At 39.1% G+C, this 19,877-nt stretch overlaps 2 protein-coding genes across 6 annotated transcripts in view; one reads left to right on the top strand and one right to left on the bottom strand.

The window, feature by feature from the left end:
* SCYL2 (SCY1 like pseudokinase 2) overlaps positions 1–3,124 on the bottom strand; it is a 69,542-nt gene extending 66,418 nt beyond the window's left edge. For 3 of the 5 annotated variants that reach the window (XM_015070855.3, XM_053226647.1, XM_053226648.1), the window contains exon 1: positions 2,987–3,122. The gene's annotated coding sequence lies outside the window, so the exon portion shown is untranslated. Of the gene's footprint in view, positions 1–1,069; positions 1,180–2,569; positions 2,709–2,986 lie in introns of those variants that run through there. The other 2 variants (XM_053226645.1, XM_053226646.1) reach the window with 2 other exon arrangements.
* Positions 2,695–6,383, top strand: DEPDC4 (DEP domain containing 4). Its single transcript, XM_053199635.1, is given in 4 exon segments — positions 2,695–2,966; positions 3,008–3,468; positions 5,290–5,411; positions 6,012–6,383. Coding segments are annotated over 4 exon segments (894 nt in total). The 3' UTR covers positions 6,051–6,383.
* Positions 6,384–19,877: the final 13,494 nt, after the last annotated feature.

The raw sequence follows: 19,877 nt of genomic DNA, 5'->3' as shown, positions 1-19,877 counted from the left end.
CAGGTAGAAAGCACCATACTAGGTACAGTAAGAGAAACAAGAAGTAAAACATTCCATCACTATTTACAAACTTAAGACCACTGTACAATAAGCCTTTGAAAACAACATAAGAAATTACAAGGCAATATATGCTTAAACATCAAATCAGCAATTTAAACAGTAAGATCTGAGGAGAGATTGCATCCAATTCTTGTGAAGGCACTTCAACCCCATGTACTTAGTGTAGTTTTTACTACAGGAAGTCAAGCAGATTCTTGAAATTACCATAATTTCAAAAAAGTAGCAGCACTGGGGTGGCAGCATCTCACTATTCAGCCCCTTCAGCTAGAGAACGGGGAAAAGGAATAATCAGGTAGGAAATTAGACTAAATGACCACTAAGGTCACTTTCTTACGTCTACAGTTCTTTCTTAAGAATATACAAAATCTGAAATACAATGGAGTAAAATGTGTGAAAACTGAAACTCATAAAGCACTGAACTGTTGTCTAAGGCAACAGTTTTCAAACTCTGATGAACATCTAAATTCATCTAATAACATCCAAAGGACTGAATAATTTGTTAATTACATAGATGCCTATCTACCGTCTCAAACCTTTGGAATCAGAACCTATAAATGTGCAGTCAGGGCAGCATTTGTATTTTGAGCAGCTCCTCAGGTGTTCTGATGCACAGTGTGAGAATTAAATGTGATATGACTAAGTACACAATCTTCAGTGGCAAGGAAGCCTGGGTTCAAATGCCTGTTCTAATACTTACTAGCACTGTAACCACCAACTACCTCCCTAACACTATTTCTAATCCATAAAAAGGGGGAAATGCCACCCACATATCATGTGGTTGTTCAGAGGATTAAAGATGATGACACATAAAATGTTTAACACAATTCCTGGCACATTTAGTAAGCACTGAATTCATTCATTCATTCATTCATTCATTCACTCATTCAACAAACATTTATTAAACACTTACACAGTATCAGATGAGAAACATCTCATTAATTTATTAAGTATTAATAAATATGGCAACTCTGCAATGGGGTCATGTGAACACATAATTATGAGACTCTACCTTAACCAGGAAAGTCTTCCCTGAACCAGGAAAGTCTTCCCTGAACTGGATGAAAAGGAAAAGAAGCACACTTCCAAGCAGAGGAAGCATCATAACCAAAAGCCATGTACCTGAAGCAGAACAGAAAGAACAAGGTGACTAGGGGAGAAAGGAATGCCAGAAAGCACTGTGGAGATGAGGTTCAAAAGGCAACTGGGAGGCCAAACAGGTTGTTAAGGATGTTAGTTTCTCTTAAAAAACAATGGAAACCACTGAAGGGTTTTAAACATGAAGACAATGTGATTAGATCTGCATTCTGAAACAGTCACTCAGTCTGGTGTGGAAAACTACAGAGCAGGCCACAGAAAATACAAGTAGACCATAATGAGGAAGCTGGTTATACCTCAGATGAGAGATGATGATGGCTGGAATGAGAGTACTAGTAGTGACGATGAAGAGTGGACATATTCAAGAAGCCAAGTTAACAGGACATCAAGAGAGAGTGATATGAGTCATGAGAGACAGGAAGATGTCATACTCTACTCCTACAAAAAAGGGATGGATGATGAAGCTAGTCACTGAGTTAAACACAGTAAGAGGACCTATTTTGGGGGGACGGGGGGTAAATAATGAATCAAACATGTGAGTTGGGTAGGTATTCCTAATGATAATTGATTTGTTCAGAAGTATTCTATGACACATGTCTGTTTCTGTTGCATGTTTACGGATCTTAGAAGACTAGGTTTCAGCATGTGTGTAAAGTGGATCTGAAAAGAATGAAGGTCCTTACCTTCCATTAGGTTCCTTTCCTTGACAACAATCCTCCAAAAGTTTCTTTTACGACTAGTTTAAAAATGACAAACCATATTTAAACTTTAAAATTAATATTTTTATATTAAAGAATAAGACAAATGCCAAACCAAAAAAAAAAAAAAAGCCTGTAAAGAAGGAAGCTTCAAGTACCTGACTTTCAAGCCATTACCAGAATACAACTGGCTTTTAAAGTGACAGGCAGGTCTGGAGCATTTTCGTTAGACTATGTTAATTTTCCGGAATGGAGAGGGATGCAAACGCTACTTTAAAAAATTATTATTCACAGAATCCAAATTGTAAAAAAAAAAAAAAAAAAGTCATCATACAAATAATTCCTGAATTTGATCTACAAAAAACTAGTTTGCACTTACAATTTTAAGTCACTATTGACACGGCACTTTTAAGTGGCTCCAATGCAGTGTCTCACGAAGACTGTCATAAGGGCTGACCTGACAGTACTGGTATGTATTCAGTCGGATCTCAAGAAGTTTTTGCAAGCTTTACGGATCTAAACCTTCCTCCACCCTTTCTCTCCCGCTTAGAAAAAGAAGAGTGAGGGAGCCACCGAAGGGAGTGTTAATCTTCGCAAAACACCTGCCCCACCCACCTCACCCACAATAACCTTCCGTTCCAGAACTAGAGCTACTGTCTGAAAAGGACGCCGGGCCGTAGGGCGCTGTTTGGTAACCCAGGTAATGAGGTGCAGACCTCAGAACTGACTGGAGCGGTCTCACCCAGTCGCGGAGTAGTATCCAATTTCCCAAAAGGGAACCAAGATCTCCACCACGGAAACCCGAGCTCCAAGGCCTGAAAGAGGGTTCTCCCTCCCACAGATGGCTCCGGCCCCGGTCTCCCGTCGCCTCAAGGCCTCTTCGGGGAACTCGGGCCTCTCGGATCCCCTCCCCGGAGCTCGTCAGTCCCCCAGCTCGGCTACACACGGGCGTCCACCGTCCCGGCCCGCAGCCGGCAGGCCCGTCACCAGGCAACAGTCACCAGCTCCAAGGGCCTTGGGAGGCCTACCCCGGGTGCGGGTCCTTCCCCGTTCCCTCCTTGCTGGCCTAGAGAGCCCAGATGGGAGTGTGGCAGGTGAAGGAGATCGCCCTGTGCCCGTGGGCGGTCACTCACCTCTTCCCTCTTTCCCGGGAGGGGCGGTGCTGGGGCTCGTTTCCCCCGCCCCCCCAAACGCTTCCTGGCTGCCCCTGCTCAGCCTCAGAGCCTTGCCGCGGCCGCCGGCTTACTCCATAGCCTTCTCCACCCGCGCGGCCTCAAAGGCTGGAGCCGGAGGAGGGAAGGGGGAGGGGAGGGGAGGGACTGGGGAGGAAGAGTACGGGAGGGGGAAGAAGACCGAAAGACCGGCCGGCCAGGGCATGACGTCACTTCCGTCAGGCTTGGAGGGGCGGGGCCTACGCTCCCTGGGCCCCGCCCACCGGGTGCCAGGTGGGGGCGGTGTTACGAGCTAGGGGAGGAACCCGAGCGCTAGCTGACGGCGGTCCTTTTGACTCCGCGATTCCGGAGCCTTGGCAGCCGGAGTAGGCTTCCGGGGCCAGGACCGAGCGAGCAGAGTTTCGTTAGCCCTAAAGGTGGCTTCTGCCGGAAAAGGAGGACAGGTAGCCCTATAGATCCTAACCAAATATGTTCTGAAGGGAACGGCAGCTGAGAGGAGCGGGTGGTTTGGACTTGCCTCCTGAGGGCCAGCCCTTTCCTGACCATTTCTCAGCCCACCTGCTGTCTGGTCCGCGGTAAAGAATCGCTCGCTATTCGGCTTTTTCCGGAGCTACTCTGCCCAAGGTGTCCACGAAAGCAGTGCTTCACAAACATGAATATGCACACGAATCATCTGGGGACTTTGTTAAAATGTAGTTTGGATTCAGGGATTGGGTCTGATACTCCGCATATCTAGTAAGTTCCCAGATGACGCCAATGCTGCTGCTGGTCAGCAGGCTGCATTCAGAACAACAAAGGATTAAAGTACGAGGTGGCAAGCAGGAGAATTATTTTCTTAACCTAGACTACTTATTTAATGAAAGTTAGAGAAGCAGATGGCCACACCCTTGTCTGCACCGATCATAGACTCCTAGCCTTTTCCACCCCACTCCACCCTACCCCCGTCCCTACTCGCCCATCACTCCCTGGTCCCCTCTTCCTCTAATTCCTCCCTTTCCACTATTCACCCTCTATCCCCTACTCCTGTCTCCGCATTGTCCACAGGGTCTTGGGCTAATATTTCAAGGATAGACAGCTTCTGTTACTAAAGGCATTTGAAGGTGATGGACTTTTATTTCTGTCATTTTGTCATAAACATCAGACAATTATGCAAAATTGGGCATCCTGTTTCCAAAGGAGGAGAGAGCTTAAATTCTTGGATTCTAACAACAAAAGACCTAGAAACAACAATCTAGATGTTTCAACTTATTCCATTATCATTCTTAAAATTGTTTAATTAAAAATTTACTGGGGTAGGGGCGCTGGGGTGGCTCAGTCGGTTAAGCGTCTGACTTCAGCTCAGGTCATGATCTGGTGGTTCAAGCCCTGCTTCCGGTTTTGTGCTGACAGCTCAGAGCCCGGAGCCTTCTTCCATTTCTGTGTCTCCCACTCTCTCTGCCCCTCCCCCGCTCGTACTCTGTCTCTCTCAAAAATAAATAAAACATTAAAAATTTTAAAACAAAAGAAAGTTATTTTAAAATTTTTACTGGGGTAGAGAGGAATGAGGAGTGACTACTAAGGTCTGAGGGTTTTTTTTGAAGTGATGAAATGATCTGGATTTAGTTAATAGTGATGTTGCACAACTGTGTGAGTGTACTGAAAAACCATTGAATTGTGCATTTTAAAAGGGTGGATTTTGGGGTGCCTGGCTGGCTCAGTTGGTAAAGTTCATGACTCTTGATCAGGGGGTCTGAGTACACACCGATGTTGGGCATTAGCGCCTACTAAAAGATAATAATAATTAAAAAATAAAAGAAATAAAGGTGAATTTTGCGGTATGTGAGTTTATCTCAATGAAAAATTTTACTGTCTCCAATTAATTGAAAAAAGTATATACATTATTTAAAAGCCCACAAATAAATAGAATAAAAAGTGAACATCCTTTTTCATTATAAACCTACTTCCCAAAGGTTAATAGTTTGAAGGTTAGCCTTCTATACCTTTCCATTTATTTACATATACTTGTATGTAATTCAAGAATTCATTTATATATAACTAAGATGATGGTATACACATTCTCCAAAAAAACTAGCAAGTTTTTTTGGTTTTGTTTTGTTTTTTCTAGTTAATGAAATCCTTCCATGCTATAAATCTCATTCTTCCAAACTGGCTGTTAAATATTCCACAGTGAGGCTATGACATAATTTATTTAAATGTTCCCCAAGTGATGGACATTTTTATTGTTTTCAGGTTTCCGTTATTTCTCACAAACTTTTTTCTTACAGATCAACTGGCAGATAAATCAATTAGTTTTATTCAGCTGCTTGCCCTAGATCTCTTTCATGAAGGGCTTGCCATTGGTCAAAAAAGGCAAAAAGAAAAAGAAAAGAGCCTCATGAAGCCACAGGTCTGTCATAATTAAGACTCCAATGTGTGTGTGCATTCCTTTTAAATATTTTCTTAAAAAAGTATTATTCAGGGGCACCTGGGTGGCTCAGTCAGTTAGGCGTCTGACTTCGGCTCGGGTCATGATCTCACAGCTCATGAGTTAGAGCCCCGTATCAGGCTCTGTGCTGACAGCTCAGAGCCTGGATCCTGCTTTGGATTCTGTGTCTCCTTCTCTTTCTGCCCCTCCCCCACTTGTGCTCTGTCTCTCTCTGTCTCTCAAAAATGAATAAATGTAAAAAAAATTAAAAAGTATTCTTCAAGATTAAGTATAGCTAGTCATCATGTAATATTAAGGCTATATAAATTCACATAATAATGCATTTGATATCAGTAAAGCAAGTTCCTACATTTACTGTGTTTTTATTGGCAGACAAACATGGTGCAGGGTTAGTAAATAAATTATGGTTTACATAGGATGGGAGGAGAAGAAACAAGAGAGACACTGGCAACAGATATGCCACACAAAAGCATAAGGTTGTCAAAACTGGGAAACTTACATATTTTTGTGTAATCTAAATTGTAAGAAACCCATTTATTCATTTTTTTCTTTTCTTTTCAGGATCCCCTAGTCCTTTCAAGCTACTCAGCTATGGGATGATATTATTCACTCCCTTCAGACTCAGGTGGAAATAAAAAAAGAAGCATCATTGACGAACATACAAGAACTGTTTTACTGGCTCTGATGCTGTTGATGTAGCATCAAGTCATCTTATGCAAAACATGTGCTTAAGTAGTAATGACACCTCTCCTCTTAAAGGAGTTTGTCTTTGCCAAGTTCTAACAAATCATCAAGTACTTGAAACAGTAGGAATGAAGCTACTGAAAAATGAAAAGGAACTCTAATTTGAAGATTAAAACAGTAGTCCCAACAAGTTTCTAGGCAATAAATCATCATATATACATACATATATATATATATATATATATGTATGTATGTATATATTTGCAAAAGAAAAAAGCATGCTGGGAATGGGTTAACTGATGAAATAAGAGCAAAGAAATATTTAAGGTTAGTGTTAACCAAAATACTATAATATATTGTATTTAGACTCTGACAGAACAGTCTTCATTGAGTTAAACTTAAATGTTATACTTTCCATTTTATTCAGAAGCGAGTAAAAGAAAAGCTGTGTAGAAATTAATCTATGTCCATGTCTGCTCTAAAACTGCTGTGGAAGACATTACCACATAATTTTTTTCAGAATTTATAGAAGGAAAAACTTTTACCTTCTTTGATGAATTGTATGCTTTATAATTTTGAAACATGACTTAGCCAAAGTAAAAAGAGCCAACAGTATGTGGGAACTCAGAACAAAAGTTTTCTATTCAATCATTGCAAAAATGCTAACTTTACATTTAGCATATATTCTTTCTCTTTATTTACAACCCTACTTGGTCCTCTTTTGGTGATATCCTATTATCTAATAAATGTATTACTTGTGTTTTTTATTTTTATCCCCATGAAATCCTTTGTGAAAATAGGGAATGTCTAAATAAGTTTTAATAAGTTAAAACATATATTTGAAATTTTGATCCCTTATACAATATAATAGAAAAGTCCACATATTATTTCTTAACAGACCAGGAGATGAAATGATTTGGAATCCTATAGCACAAGAATTGAGGAACTTGGGGCATCTGGGTGGCTCCATTAGTTGAGCATCCAACTCTTGATTTTGGTTCAGGTCATGATCCCAGGGTTGTGGGATTGAGCCCAGCACCAGGCTCTGAGCTAAGTGTGGAGCCTGCTTATGATTCTCTCACTCTCTCTCTCTCTTTTTCTCTGCACCACCTCCATCCTCTCCAAATTAAAAAAAAATAAAAATAAATAACTGAGAAATTATCCATACAGTAAGTGGAAATGTGGTTATACCTCCAAATATCACAAACCTGTGACAAACCTGTTCTCTCACTTTCAAAAGAAGGTAATTTCATTTTTCATAATTTTTTTTTTCAGGAAGAACTGATATTTTAATTGTTTTTTTAAGAACAGTTTCAGGGGCGCCTGGGTGGCTCAGTCGGTTGGGCGTCCGACTTCGGCTCAGGTCATGATCTCACGGTTCATGGGTTCGAGTCCCGCATCGGGCTCTGTGCTGACAGCTCAGAGCCTGGAGCCTGCTTCAGATTCTGTGTCTCCCTCTCTCTCTGACCCTCCCCCGTTCATGCTCTGTCTCTCTCTGTCTCAAAAATAAATAAACATTAAAAAAAATTTTTTTTAAAAAGAACAGTTTTAGGTTCACAGAAAAAGTGCACAGAAATTGCACAGAAAGTAGAGTCCCCATATATCCTCTGCCCCCGTAAGCATATTTTCCCCACTATCAACGTCCTGTACCAAAGCGATACATTTGTTACAATCTGTGAACATACATTGATACCTCATTATCAAATTTACATTAGTTCATAGTTTACATTAGTACTCTTTGTGTTTTATATTATGTGGGTTTTGACAAATGTATGACATGTATCTACCACCAGAGAATCATACAGAAATAGTTTCACTGACCTAAAAGTCTATGCTTCACCTATTCATCCTTCCCTTCCCCCCAAACCCTGGTAACCACTGATCTCCAAGAATTGACTTTTCAGATATGATAAAAGTACTGTGTTTGGTGTATTGATTTTCTGCTCTTCTGTAAGAGTTTCCTTCTACATAGCGATTATATCAGACAAGACAGGTGAGGCAACATAGATCCAATAACATTTATTTTTTACAATGACCATGAGCAGATTAACTGGAGGTGCTACAGTCTATACTACCAGAAAAAAAGACATATAGACTCCTTACTATTTATAATCCTAGACCATCTTCTTGTGAGCATTTACTTTTTCCATTCCATCCTCCCTCCCAAACATCTCCCTAACCTTCACCTTTCAGGAAAAAAATAGGCAACCTGTTACTCTACTCCTCTATTTACTTCACCTACTTACTTGTGGTTTTTTTCTCCTTCTGATGACACAAAAGGTGCAAAGAAGAGCCCCATCCCCAGGACAGTCAGAAGGGATACATACCCAATTCATTAATGGTTACATCTTTTACTGCATTTAGTCAAACCATGACAGAAGCAAGACAAGCCTAATTTGCACCTTGGAGGTGCAGAAGATATCAACAGCAGTTAGGAAAAGTGTGATAAGGGAAAGACAAGGGGCCCAAAGGAAAGGTAATAAGAAGAGAAAAGGGACTAGAAGATAACTCTGAGGAAGACCAGTGGACAGGCAGAAGAAGAGCCAAATAAAAGTGATTTTTATCTACTACAAATGAAAAACCCAACTGTCCTATTACTTTCCCCTGAGGATATAGGGTACCTCTAGAAATTCCCAACTACAGATGGATGTAATTTATCAGTAAATATGCTAATAAAATAATTTCCAGTCATTGGCCCTTTCCCTTTCTTTTGTTAATGTTTATTTATTTCTGAGACAGAGAGAGACAGAGCATGAGTGGGGGAGAGACACAGAATCAGAAGCAGCCTCCAGGCTCTGACGTGGGGCTCAAACTCAAACCATGAGATCATGACCTGAGCCAACCGACTGAGCCACCCAGGCGTCCCTGCCTTTTCCCTTTCTTAAGCAGTTTGTTAAACATTTTATATGTATTGTTTATAATCTAACAATAGGCCTGTAAAGTAAGAGGTAAAACTCCCATTTTATAGTAGGGGAAACTGAGACTTAGAAGGATAAATAAATAAATAAATAAATAAATAAATAAATAAATAAATAAGACACAGTAGGGAAGGAAAGCGGTTATTTTGATATTCTTATAGGGATTGCATTGAATGTGTAGATTGCTTCGGGTAGTGTAGACATTTTAACAATATTTGTTCTTCCAATCCATGAGCATGGGATGTTTTTCCATTTCTTTGTGTCTTCAATATCTTTCATAAGCTTTCTAAGGTTTTCAGCATACAGATCTTTTATCTCTTTGGTTAGGTTTATTCCCACGTATTTTCTGGGGTTTGGTGCAATTGTAAATGGGATCATTTCCTTGATTTCTCTTTCTGCTACTTCATTATTGGTGTATAGAAATGCAACCAATTTCTGTACATTGATTTTATATCCCGTGACTTTGCTAAATTCATATATCACTTCTAGCAGTTTTTTTTTGGTGGAGTCTTTAGGTTTTTCTACATAGAATATCATGTCATCTGGGAAGAGTGAAAGTTGGACTTCTTCCTTGCCAGTTTGGGTGACTTTTATTTCTTTTGTTGTCTGATTGCTGAAACTAATAAGATTTCCAGTACTATGTTCAATAGCAATGTTGATAATGGATATCCCTATCCTGTTGGTGACTTTAGAGGAAAAGCTCTCAGTTTTTCCCCATTGAGGATGGTGATCACCGTGGGTCTTTTATATGTGCCCTGTATGATGGCAAGGTGTTTCTTCTATCCCTACTTTCTTGAGGGTTTTTATCAAGAAGGGATGCTATAAACGGGCGCCCGGGTGGATCAGTTGGTTAAGCATCCAACTCTTGGTTTCAGTTCAGGTCATGATCTCACAGTTTATGAGTTGGAGCTCAGCATCGGGTTCCACACTGACAGCGTGGAGACTGCTTGGAATTCTCTGCCCCTCCCTAGCTCTTTCTCCCAATACACACACACACACACACACACACACACACACACACACACACACATACATACATACATACTGTAGGGGCTCCTGGTGGCTCAGTCGGTTAAGCATCAGACTCAGGTTATGATCTCACTGCTCATGAGTTTGAGCCCCACGTGGCCTCTGTGCTGACAGCTCAGAGCCTGGAGCCTGCTTTGAATTCTGTGTCTCCCTCTCTCTCTGCCCCTCCCCCCGCTCATGCTCTGTGTCTCTGTGTCTCTCAAAAATAAATAAACATTAAAAAAAAAAAGGATGCTGTATTTTGTCATGTTTTTTCTACATCTATTGAGAGGATCATATGGTTCTTACTCTTTCTTTTATTAATGTGGTATATCACGTTGATTGATTTGCATATATTGAAGCACCCCTGCAGCCAAGGAATAAACCCCATTTGATCGTGGTGAATGATTCTTTTAATGTACTGTTGGATTCGATTTGTTAATATATTGTTGAGAATTTCTGCATCCATGTTCATCAGAGATAATGGTTTGCAATTCTCCTTTTAAAGGGGGTCTTTGTCTGGTTTTGGAATCAAGGTAATGCTGGCTTCATAGAAAGAGTTTGGAACTTTTCCTTCCTATTTTTATTTTTTAGAAAAGCTTCAAAACAACAGGTATTAGCTATTCTTTAAATGTTTAGTATAATTCCCCTGGGAAGCCATCCAGTTCTGAACTCTTGTTTGTTGGGAGATTTTTATATTGCTGATTCAATTTCTTTACTAGTTATGGGTCCATTCAAATTTTCTATTTCTGTTTCAGTTTTGGTAGTTTTTATGTTTCTAGGAATGTATTCATTTCTTCCAGATGGCCCAATTTGTTGGTATATAATTGCTCATAATATTCTCTCATAATTGTTTGCATTTCTGCATTGTTTATTGTGATCTCTCCTCTTTCATTCATTTTATTTATTTGGGTCCTTTCTCTTTTCTTTTTGATACGTCTGGCTAAGGGTTTATCTATTTTTTTAATTCTTTCATAGAACCAGCTCCTAGTTTCGTTGATCTGTTCTACTGCTGTTTTTTTTTTTTCAATAACATTTATTTCAGCTCTAATCTTTATTATTTCCCTTCTTCTGCTGGCTTTATGCTTTATTTGCTGTTCTTTTTCCAGCTCCTTTAGGTGTAAGGTTAGGTTGTGTATTTGAGACTTTTCTTGCTTCTTGAGTAAGGCCTATATTATTATATACTTCCCATAACTGCCTGTGCTGTATCCCAAAGGTTTTGCACTATCATGTTCTCATTTTCATTTGCGTCCATGTATTTTTTATTTCTTCTTTAATTTCCTGGTTAACCCATTCATTCTTTAATAGGATGCTTTTTAAACTCCATGTATCTGTGGTCTTTCCAAATTTTTTCTTGTGGTTGACTTCAAGTTTCATAGTGTTGTGGTCTGAAAATATGCATAATATGATCTCAATCCTTTTGTACTGGTTGAGGCCTGATTTGTGACCCAGTATGTAATCTATCCTGGAGAATGTTCCATGTGCACTCAAAAAGAATATGTATTCTTCTCCTTAATGATGAAATGCTCTGAATATATCGGTTAAGTCCATCTGGTCCAGTATGTCATTCAAAGCCATTGTTTCCTTGTTGATCTTCTGCTTTGATGATATATCTATTGCCATAAGTGGGGTGTTAAAGTCCCCACTATTGTTGTTTTTTTTTTAATTTTTTTTAACGTTTATTTTTTGAGACAGAGAGAGACAGAGCATGAATGGGGGGGAGGGTCAGAGAGAGAGGGAGACACAGAATCAGAAGCAGGCTCCAGGCTCTGAGCTGTCAGCACAGAACCGGATGCAGGGCTCGAACTCGTGAACCACAAGATCATGACCTGAGCTGAAGTCGGACACTTAACCGACTGAGCCACCCAGGCGACCCAAAGTCCCCACTATTGTATTATTACACTATTATCAATGAGTTTCTTTATGTTTGCTATTAATTGATTTATATTTTTGGGTGTTCAAGTTGGGGGCATAAATATTTATAATTGTTAGATCTTGTTGGATAGACCCCCCCTTTATTATTATATAGTGCCCTTCTTCATCTCTTGTTACAATCTTTGGTTTAAAATATAGGTTTTCTGATACAAGTATGGGTATTCCAGCTTTCTTTTGATGTCCATTAGCATGATAAATGCTTTGCCATTCCATTTCAATCTAGAGGTGTCTTGTATGCATCGTATTGATGGGTCTTCTTTTTTTAATCCATTCTGATACTGTATGTCTTTTGATTGGAGCATTTGGCCCATTTACATTCAGAGTAATCACTGATAAATATGAATTTAGTGCCACTGTATTACCTGTAAAGTCACTATTCCTGTAGATTATCTCTGTACCTTTCTAGTCTTATTTGCTTTGGTCTCTCTTTCCAGCTCAAAGGTTCCCCTTTAATATTTCTCACAGAGCTTGTTTAGTGTTCATGAACTCCTTCAGTTTTTACTTGTCTTAGAAACTCTTTATGTCTCTTATTCTAATGGTAGCCTCGTTGGATAAATATTCTTGGCTGTATATTTTTCCCATTTAGCATGTTGAATATATCATGCCACTCCCTCTGGCCTACCAAGTTTCTGTGGACAAGTCTGCTACTAACCTCATGTGTCTACTTGTAGGTTAAGGACCTTTTGTCCCTGGCTGCTTTCAGAATTCTCTCTTTAACTTTATATTTTGCAAGGTTCACTATGATATGTCTTGATGTTGACCTGTTTTTGTTTATTTTGAAGGGAGTTCTGTGTGCCTCTTGAATTGAATGCCTGTTTCCATCCCCAGATCAGGGAAGTTCTCTGCTATAATTTGTTCGAATAAACCTTCTGTCCTTTTTCCCCACTCTTCTTCTTCCAGAACTCCTATGATATGGATAATATTGTGCTTTCTGGAATTGCTGAGTTCCCTAAGTGTGTATTTGTGATCTAATAGTTTTCTTTCCCTCTTCTTTTCAGCTTTATTATTTTCTATAATTTTATCTTCTCTATCACATAGTCATTCCTCTGATTCTTCCTTCCTAGTTGTGATTACATTCAGTCTGTTTTGTATGTCAGTTATAGCATTTTTTATTTCGGCCTGACTAGTTTTTAGGTCTTTTATCTTTGCAGCAAGGGTTTCTCTGGTGTCTTCTATGCTTCTTTCAAGCCCAGTTAATATTCTTATGATTACTGTTCTAAGTTCTTGTTCCGATATATTACATATATATGTTTTGAGTAAATCCCTGGTTGTGATTTCTTCTTGATCTTTCTTTTGGGGAGAATTCCTCCATCTTGTCATTTCGTCTAGGTTTCTGTCTTTTGTGTGCTTTGAAAGCTTGTTATGTTTCCTGCTCCTGAGAGTAATGCTATATTAAGAAGGGGTCATACACTGTCCATGGCCTGTTGCTTCAGGAAGTGTTACTGGTATATGCTGTGTGCATTTTGCTGTTGTGTTTTGGTTGCTCTTTCCCACAGGTCGGTCCTCTGCAGAGTTCCTCTTTGCTTGCAATGGGGACTGTTTAGACCTTTAACTAGGTGTGTTTTGATTTTTCCTTAAAATAAGCCTGATTTTTGCAATCCCTATCAAAATAACACCAGCATTCTTCACAGAGCTAGAACAAACAATCCTAAAATTTGTATGGAACCAGAAAAGACCCCAAATAGCCGAAGCAATCTTGAAAAAGAAAACCAAAGCAGGAGGCATCACAATCCCAGACTTCAAGCTGTATTACAAAGCTGTAATCATCAAGATAGTAATGGTACTGGCATAAAAACAGACACTCAGATTAATGGAACAGAATGGAGAACCCAGAAATGGATCCACAAGCATATGGCCAACTAATCTCTGACAAAGCAGGAAAGAATATCCAATGGAATAAAGACAGTCTCTTCAGCAAATGGTGCTGGGAAAACTGGATAGCAGCATTCAGAAAAATGAACCTGGATCACTTTCTTACACCATACACAAAATAAGCTCAAAATGAATGAAAGACCTAAATGTAAGACAGGAAGCCATCAAAATCCTTGAGGAGAGGGGCGCCTGGGTGGCTCAGTCAGTTGAGCATCTGACTTCAGCTCAGGTCATGATCAGGTCCGTGAGTTCGAGCCCCGTGTCGGGCTCTGTGCTGACAGCTCAGAGCCTGGAGCCTGCTTCAGATTCTGTGTCTCCCTCTCTCTCTGCCCCTCCCCTGCTCATGCTCTGTCTCTCTCTCTCTCAAAAATAAATAAAAACATTAAAAAATAAATTTAAAAAATCCTTGAGGAGAAAGCAGGCAAAAACCTCTTTGATCTTGGCCACAGCAACTTCTTACTCAACACATCTCCAGGGGCAAGGAAACAAAAGCAAAAATGAACTATTGCGACCCTATAAAAATAAAAAACTTCTGCACAGCGAAGGAAACAATCAGCAAAACTAAAAGGCAACCAATGGAATGGGAGAAGATATTTGCAAACGACATATCAGATAAAGGGTTAGGACTCAAAACCTATAAAGAACTTATCAAACTCAAGACCCAAAAAAACAAATAATCCAGTGAAGAAATGGGCAAAAGACATGAATAGACACTTCTCCAAGGAAGACACCCAGATGGCCAACCAACACATGAAAAATTGCTCAACATCACTCATCATCAGGGAAATACAAAGCAAAACCACAATGAGATACCACCTCATACCTGTCAGAATGGCTAACAATAACAACTCAGGCAATGACAGATGTTGGTGAGCATGCAGAGAAAGAGGATTTTTTGCACTGCTGGTGGGAATGCAAACAGGTGCAGCCACTCTAGAAAACAGTATGGAGGTTCCTCAAAAAACCAAAAATAGAACTACTCTACGACTCAGCAATTGCACTACTAGGCATTTATCCAAGAGATACAGGGGTGCTGTTTCAAAAGGATACATGCACCCCCATGTTTATAGCAGCACTATCAACAATAGCCAAAGTGTGGAAAGAGCCCAAATGTCCATCGATGGACTAATGGATAAAGAAGATGTGGTATACACACACACACACACACACACACACACACACACACACACACACACAATGGAGTATTAACTTGGCAATCAAAAAGAATGAAATCTTGCCATTTGCAACTATGCGGAACTGGAGGGTATTATGCTAAGTGAAATTAGTCGGTCAGAGAAAGACAAAAATCATATGACTTCACTCATATGAGGACTTTAAGAGACAAAACAGATGAACATAAGGGAAGGGAAACAAAAATAATATAAAAACAGGGAGGGGGACAAAACAGAAGAGACTCATAAATATGGAGAACAAACTGAGGGTTGCTGGAGGGATTATGGGAGGGGGGATGGGCTAAATGGGTAAGGGGAACTAAGGAATCTACTCCTGAAATTGTTGCACTATATGCTAACTAATTTGGATGTAAATTTAAAAAACTAAAATTAAAAAAATAAAAATAAATGACTATGATAAAGCAAGGAAATAAAAGAGTTACTATGAATAAGGGTACTAAAATAGACCTACTTCCTTGAGTCCTCAAATTGTTGTTTAATTTATAAACATTAACTAATGCCCTAAAAAAAAAAAACTAAAATAAAATAATTTTATGCCACTGGAAGATGTAACTACCCTAATCTGTGTATGGTTCTGTTTGAGTTGAGGAGGAAATTAATATACTTCTGGTAGAAGCCCTGGGAGGGTGGTTATAGAGAGATCAGAAAACCCTGGAAACATGCAGCCACATGCTCTTTATTGGAGGGGATGCAGGGCAGAGTCTCCTTATTAGTAAAGTCTCCATTTTAATATTCTATGTGAACATTGCTTACCATTACTATGAAAGGCTGGGACTTTGAGAAATGCATTAAGAATATTACCATGTCCTTCAATCTGCTGCTCAGAAGATTGTATATAATTTTAAGGAAACATCTTCCCTCTGAGCCCATTTTATTTTGTTTTAAATTTTTAGAATAAAAATATACATGTTTAGATTTGTATTTCTAAGATTGGACCAGAAATATCAAAGATACAAAGGTATGCATGTGGTATGGTAGGTAACATGAGGATACCGGCTCTGGTGTCAGAGACCTTGATTTACTACTTCACCTATTTGAGTTCAGGAGGGAAAATGTTAGCAAGTGAGCACCCTGGATTTAGGCAAAATCCAAATTAGAATTAGTAGAATTACTAAGAACTGTTCAGCAATGCTTAAAATGTTTTACTACTGTATGAAGTGAATGACAATTTCTTATAACATTCCCTAATAAAGCTTATTTTGATCAACACATACACATACCATTATTCAACTGAACTTGTTTACAAATTGACTTCTACTGAATGGTTTTTGAAAGTTCCCAGGCATGAATTCCTAACCCAACAGTGCCACTCCACCTAGTGACAGTTCCACAAATTACAGTTATTCCACTTAAAAAGAATTCCCAAGGGTATTATCATTCGATTTTAGGTTTGACCTTTTAGAGGGAGGACTTACACGCAAAATCTTTTTTTCTCTGCATAAATAAAGTCCAACTCCAATCATTGAGAAGATTACCTACTGTTGGAACATTCAGTAAATTTCTGTGAGAATTAACAGTCTGATTCATAATGCTTAAGAATCTGTTTAACTTCTTATGCACATTCTCAGATACTACCCAGGTAAATAAAAGATTTTCTAACTCAGAGAAATAAATGTTGAGATGAAACTTTTCTCCTCTTATAATTTATAAAGAGAATGTTTAAGACTGAAAGGCCTTCTTGAGACCTTTTTTTCTAGAAATCTTTCTTCCCTTTACTCTGTACAAGTGGATTTGGAAGTGCCTTTATAATGCAATTGCTAATGTGCTAGAAAGCTTTTTGACCATAAAAACCAACAAGTTAGCATTGCAGCCCCAGCTCTTGTTACTTAACTCTGTGGCCAGTGATACTATTGGGTAACTCTTGTCTGATTCATACATGAGCATAATAATCCAACAATTGATCTGTGCCAGCACTGTGTTTCTGGCTGGTACTACCCATATCACGTAGAACCACCTGTAAATCAGGTTTGAATTTTTTCTCTGGTATTAGGTAACCTCCATAAGGTCACAGATATGGGCCAGGTGAAACATAAACAGTGCAGTAAGAGTAGGTGCTCTAAGTGTGAGCTCATGGAATTTACTTGTCCAGCCTGAGTCCAATCTTGCAGATACCACCGTCCGCTTGACATTGACATGCTGCTCTGTGCATGCCTAACCTGCAGTGGGGAAGAGAAATGATCCCAGAGGGCAGAACCAAGAGCAGCATCTCTTGTCCAATGTGCATGAACATATTGGATGGGGATAATGGCTAATGGTTTGACCAGAAGTTGAGACTTGAAAACTACAAGAAACCTGGGAACTAGAAGCTTTAGGAAAGAAGTATGTGGATGAATGGTCCCCAAGTGTGAGGTTATTTGTGTTTTGTGTGCAAGCTCATCAAAAGGCCTCTCGATAGGAGAGGATCATAGTATCAGGGGGACAACATAGCCTATATTGTCAATGTTGGATAGCTTCTTTCCCCAGCCATCCTAGAGCTTGCTCACTTGTGCTACACTCTGGGAAAATTCCCTCAGCTTCTTTTTTTTTAATTTTAAGTAGTGTCCATTTTGCTATTCAACCCATCAATTAAGCGTAAGTAATCCTATTTTTAATTTCTATGATCTTTGTTATAGTAACCTGTTGTGATAGATACAATTGCCTCATTAGTCTCTCAGAGAATAGTATAAAGTTAAAGTTTACTTTATTCCCTTAGGGGTTCATTCTTTTTTTTGGATTTGGTGTACCTCTTGTGGTGTTTAAGTATCATTCAAATGTTTAAGGCTTGGTTGTCTTTTTTTTTTTTTTTTTTTTTAATGAATTCCTGTTTACCTGTTGATGAATCTAAGTTCTAACTGTGGTGCCTTTCCTCAGCAAGAGAGAGGTGTGCTAAGTGCCCGAGGGCCCTGCCCTGTCAGACTTCTTTCTAATGAGGTCTGAGCTCCTATCTTTAGCCAGAGATGAGTGCCACAATCCACCACTCCCTTTAATATTTTTTTCCTTTTACTCTGATGACTTTAGTGAATATAAAACTATTTTAGATTGTTTCCCTGTCCAACCTTTACACTTTCTCTTTTTGCTGAGCCTCCATTCCAAGAAAGTGAGTAGGGCTCAGTTGTTTCCAATTCATTCTTTTAATGGCTCACCCATTATCTCCTATTCTCCTGACATTTGTCCTGACATTTAAGTATCTCTGGAATTATTTTATCTTTAATAGTTTTCTCCTGCCCTGATTTGGGACATGAATATTCTTCTTGATTCGCTAACAATCTAACGCCATTGTTTTCCATCTTTTAGGAATTCTTCCACTTTGTTCATCAATAGCACCCTTTGTGTTTCCTAGAGTCACTTACAGATTTACTCTTCTATCAAAATACAGTGTGAACTATTTCACATACACAGTGTAGATTCCAATACAATGAGCACCCATGTGCTCACCATCCAGCTTGAGAAATAATATATCACAAATAGCACTGAAGTGTTCCCTGTGTATTCCTCCCTGATCTCATTTACTTCCCTCCCTTCTCCACCTGAAATGTTTAAAGGGATTTGGGACATGAAGGAGGTGAACAGTATCAGTTTGCTATGCAAAGACAAACACCACCAAATTAAAAATTTCAAAACCAAGATAAAGAACTGTTTGAGAGGACTGTTCTATCTTACTCATTGATATAAATCCTAATTCTTTATTGTCTTAAGGGGAGTATAATGCATGGCCAACACTGGAACATGTTATTTCCATGCATGCAGTTTGCGTTAAAAAAAATAATAAACTCTAGAGGTGCCTGGGTGGCTCAGTGGGTTAAAGCATATGACTTCAGCTCAGGTCATGATCTCACAGTTTGTGGGATCAAGCCCCATCAGGCTCTATGCTGACAGCAGGGAGCCTGCTTGGGGTTCTCTCACCTTTGTTCTCTCTCTGCCCCCTCCCCTCTTGTGTTCTCTCTCTCAAAATAAATAAATAAACTTGAAAAAAAATTATAAACTCTAATGTGGCTAAGTTCTCATTCTACTTTTTATGAATTGTAAATTAGGATTTTATGACTATCTTTCCAAAATAATAGATATCTTTAATGCATCACCTCAATGTTATTATTTATAAATAATGTTAAAGGTTCTCTTTGAACTCAACTTACTGTATAATATTAAAACAAAATCTCTAGCAATAAGCTTTCTAAATTAGATAGGTATTGAAATGGAAGGGAGTTTCAATGCTCTAGAAATAGAGGAGTAAGGACTATGTTCATTAATTTCAGAAACGAATGTTTAGTGTCTCACAGATGACCACTATGATACCTACACTGCTTAAAGAAATTAGTTTACCGTAGTAAGCATATGCGCGCGCTCGCGCACACACACACACACACACAATCATTCTCATCAGAACATAACGGAAGACTTCAAGGCCAGGGCATGTTTTGGTAATGCAGCTTTGAGGAATGTTTGTTCCTCACAGGAAAAACACCTGGTCAATGATGATAAGTATTCTGCCTGTCCAACATGAAGTCCTGACAAGTCAAGGAAAGCCCTATAAATGGGGATTTGCCTTTTTTTTTTTTTTTTTTTTTTTTTTTACCTCCAACCACATCATCTTGAAATTCTAACAGTTACACTGTATGGCTGCAAAAATTTATTTTATGCTATCAGTATCTTCTTGCTACACTATTCAGATTATATGCTCATAACTGGGTATCACACAAACACTCTACTTGCAACTCTGTAATGATAACCAGCCTAAGTCTAGGAAGGACTGACCAGGCCCTAACCCAACATGATCCAAATAAAATTGTAATTAACAGCTCTTTCACTCTGATCAGCATCTGTCTCTTCATCTTAATTTT

This window comes from Acinonyx jubatus, chromosome B4 (assembly GCF_027475565.1).
Source record: "Acinonyx jubatus isolate Ajub_Pintada_27869175 chromosome B4, VMU_Ajub_asm_v1.0, whole genome shotgun sequence".
Classification (NCBI taxonomy): Eukaryota; Metazoa; Chordata; class Mammalia; order Carnivora; family Felidae; genus Acinonyx; species Acinonyx jubatus.
The sequence above is the reverse complement of the archived record's forward strand: the minus strand, read 5'-3'. Positions and strand labels throughout refer to the sequence as shown.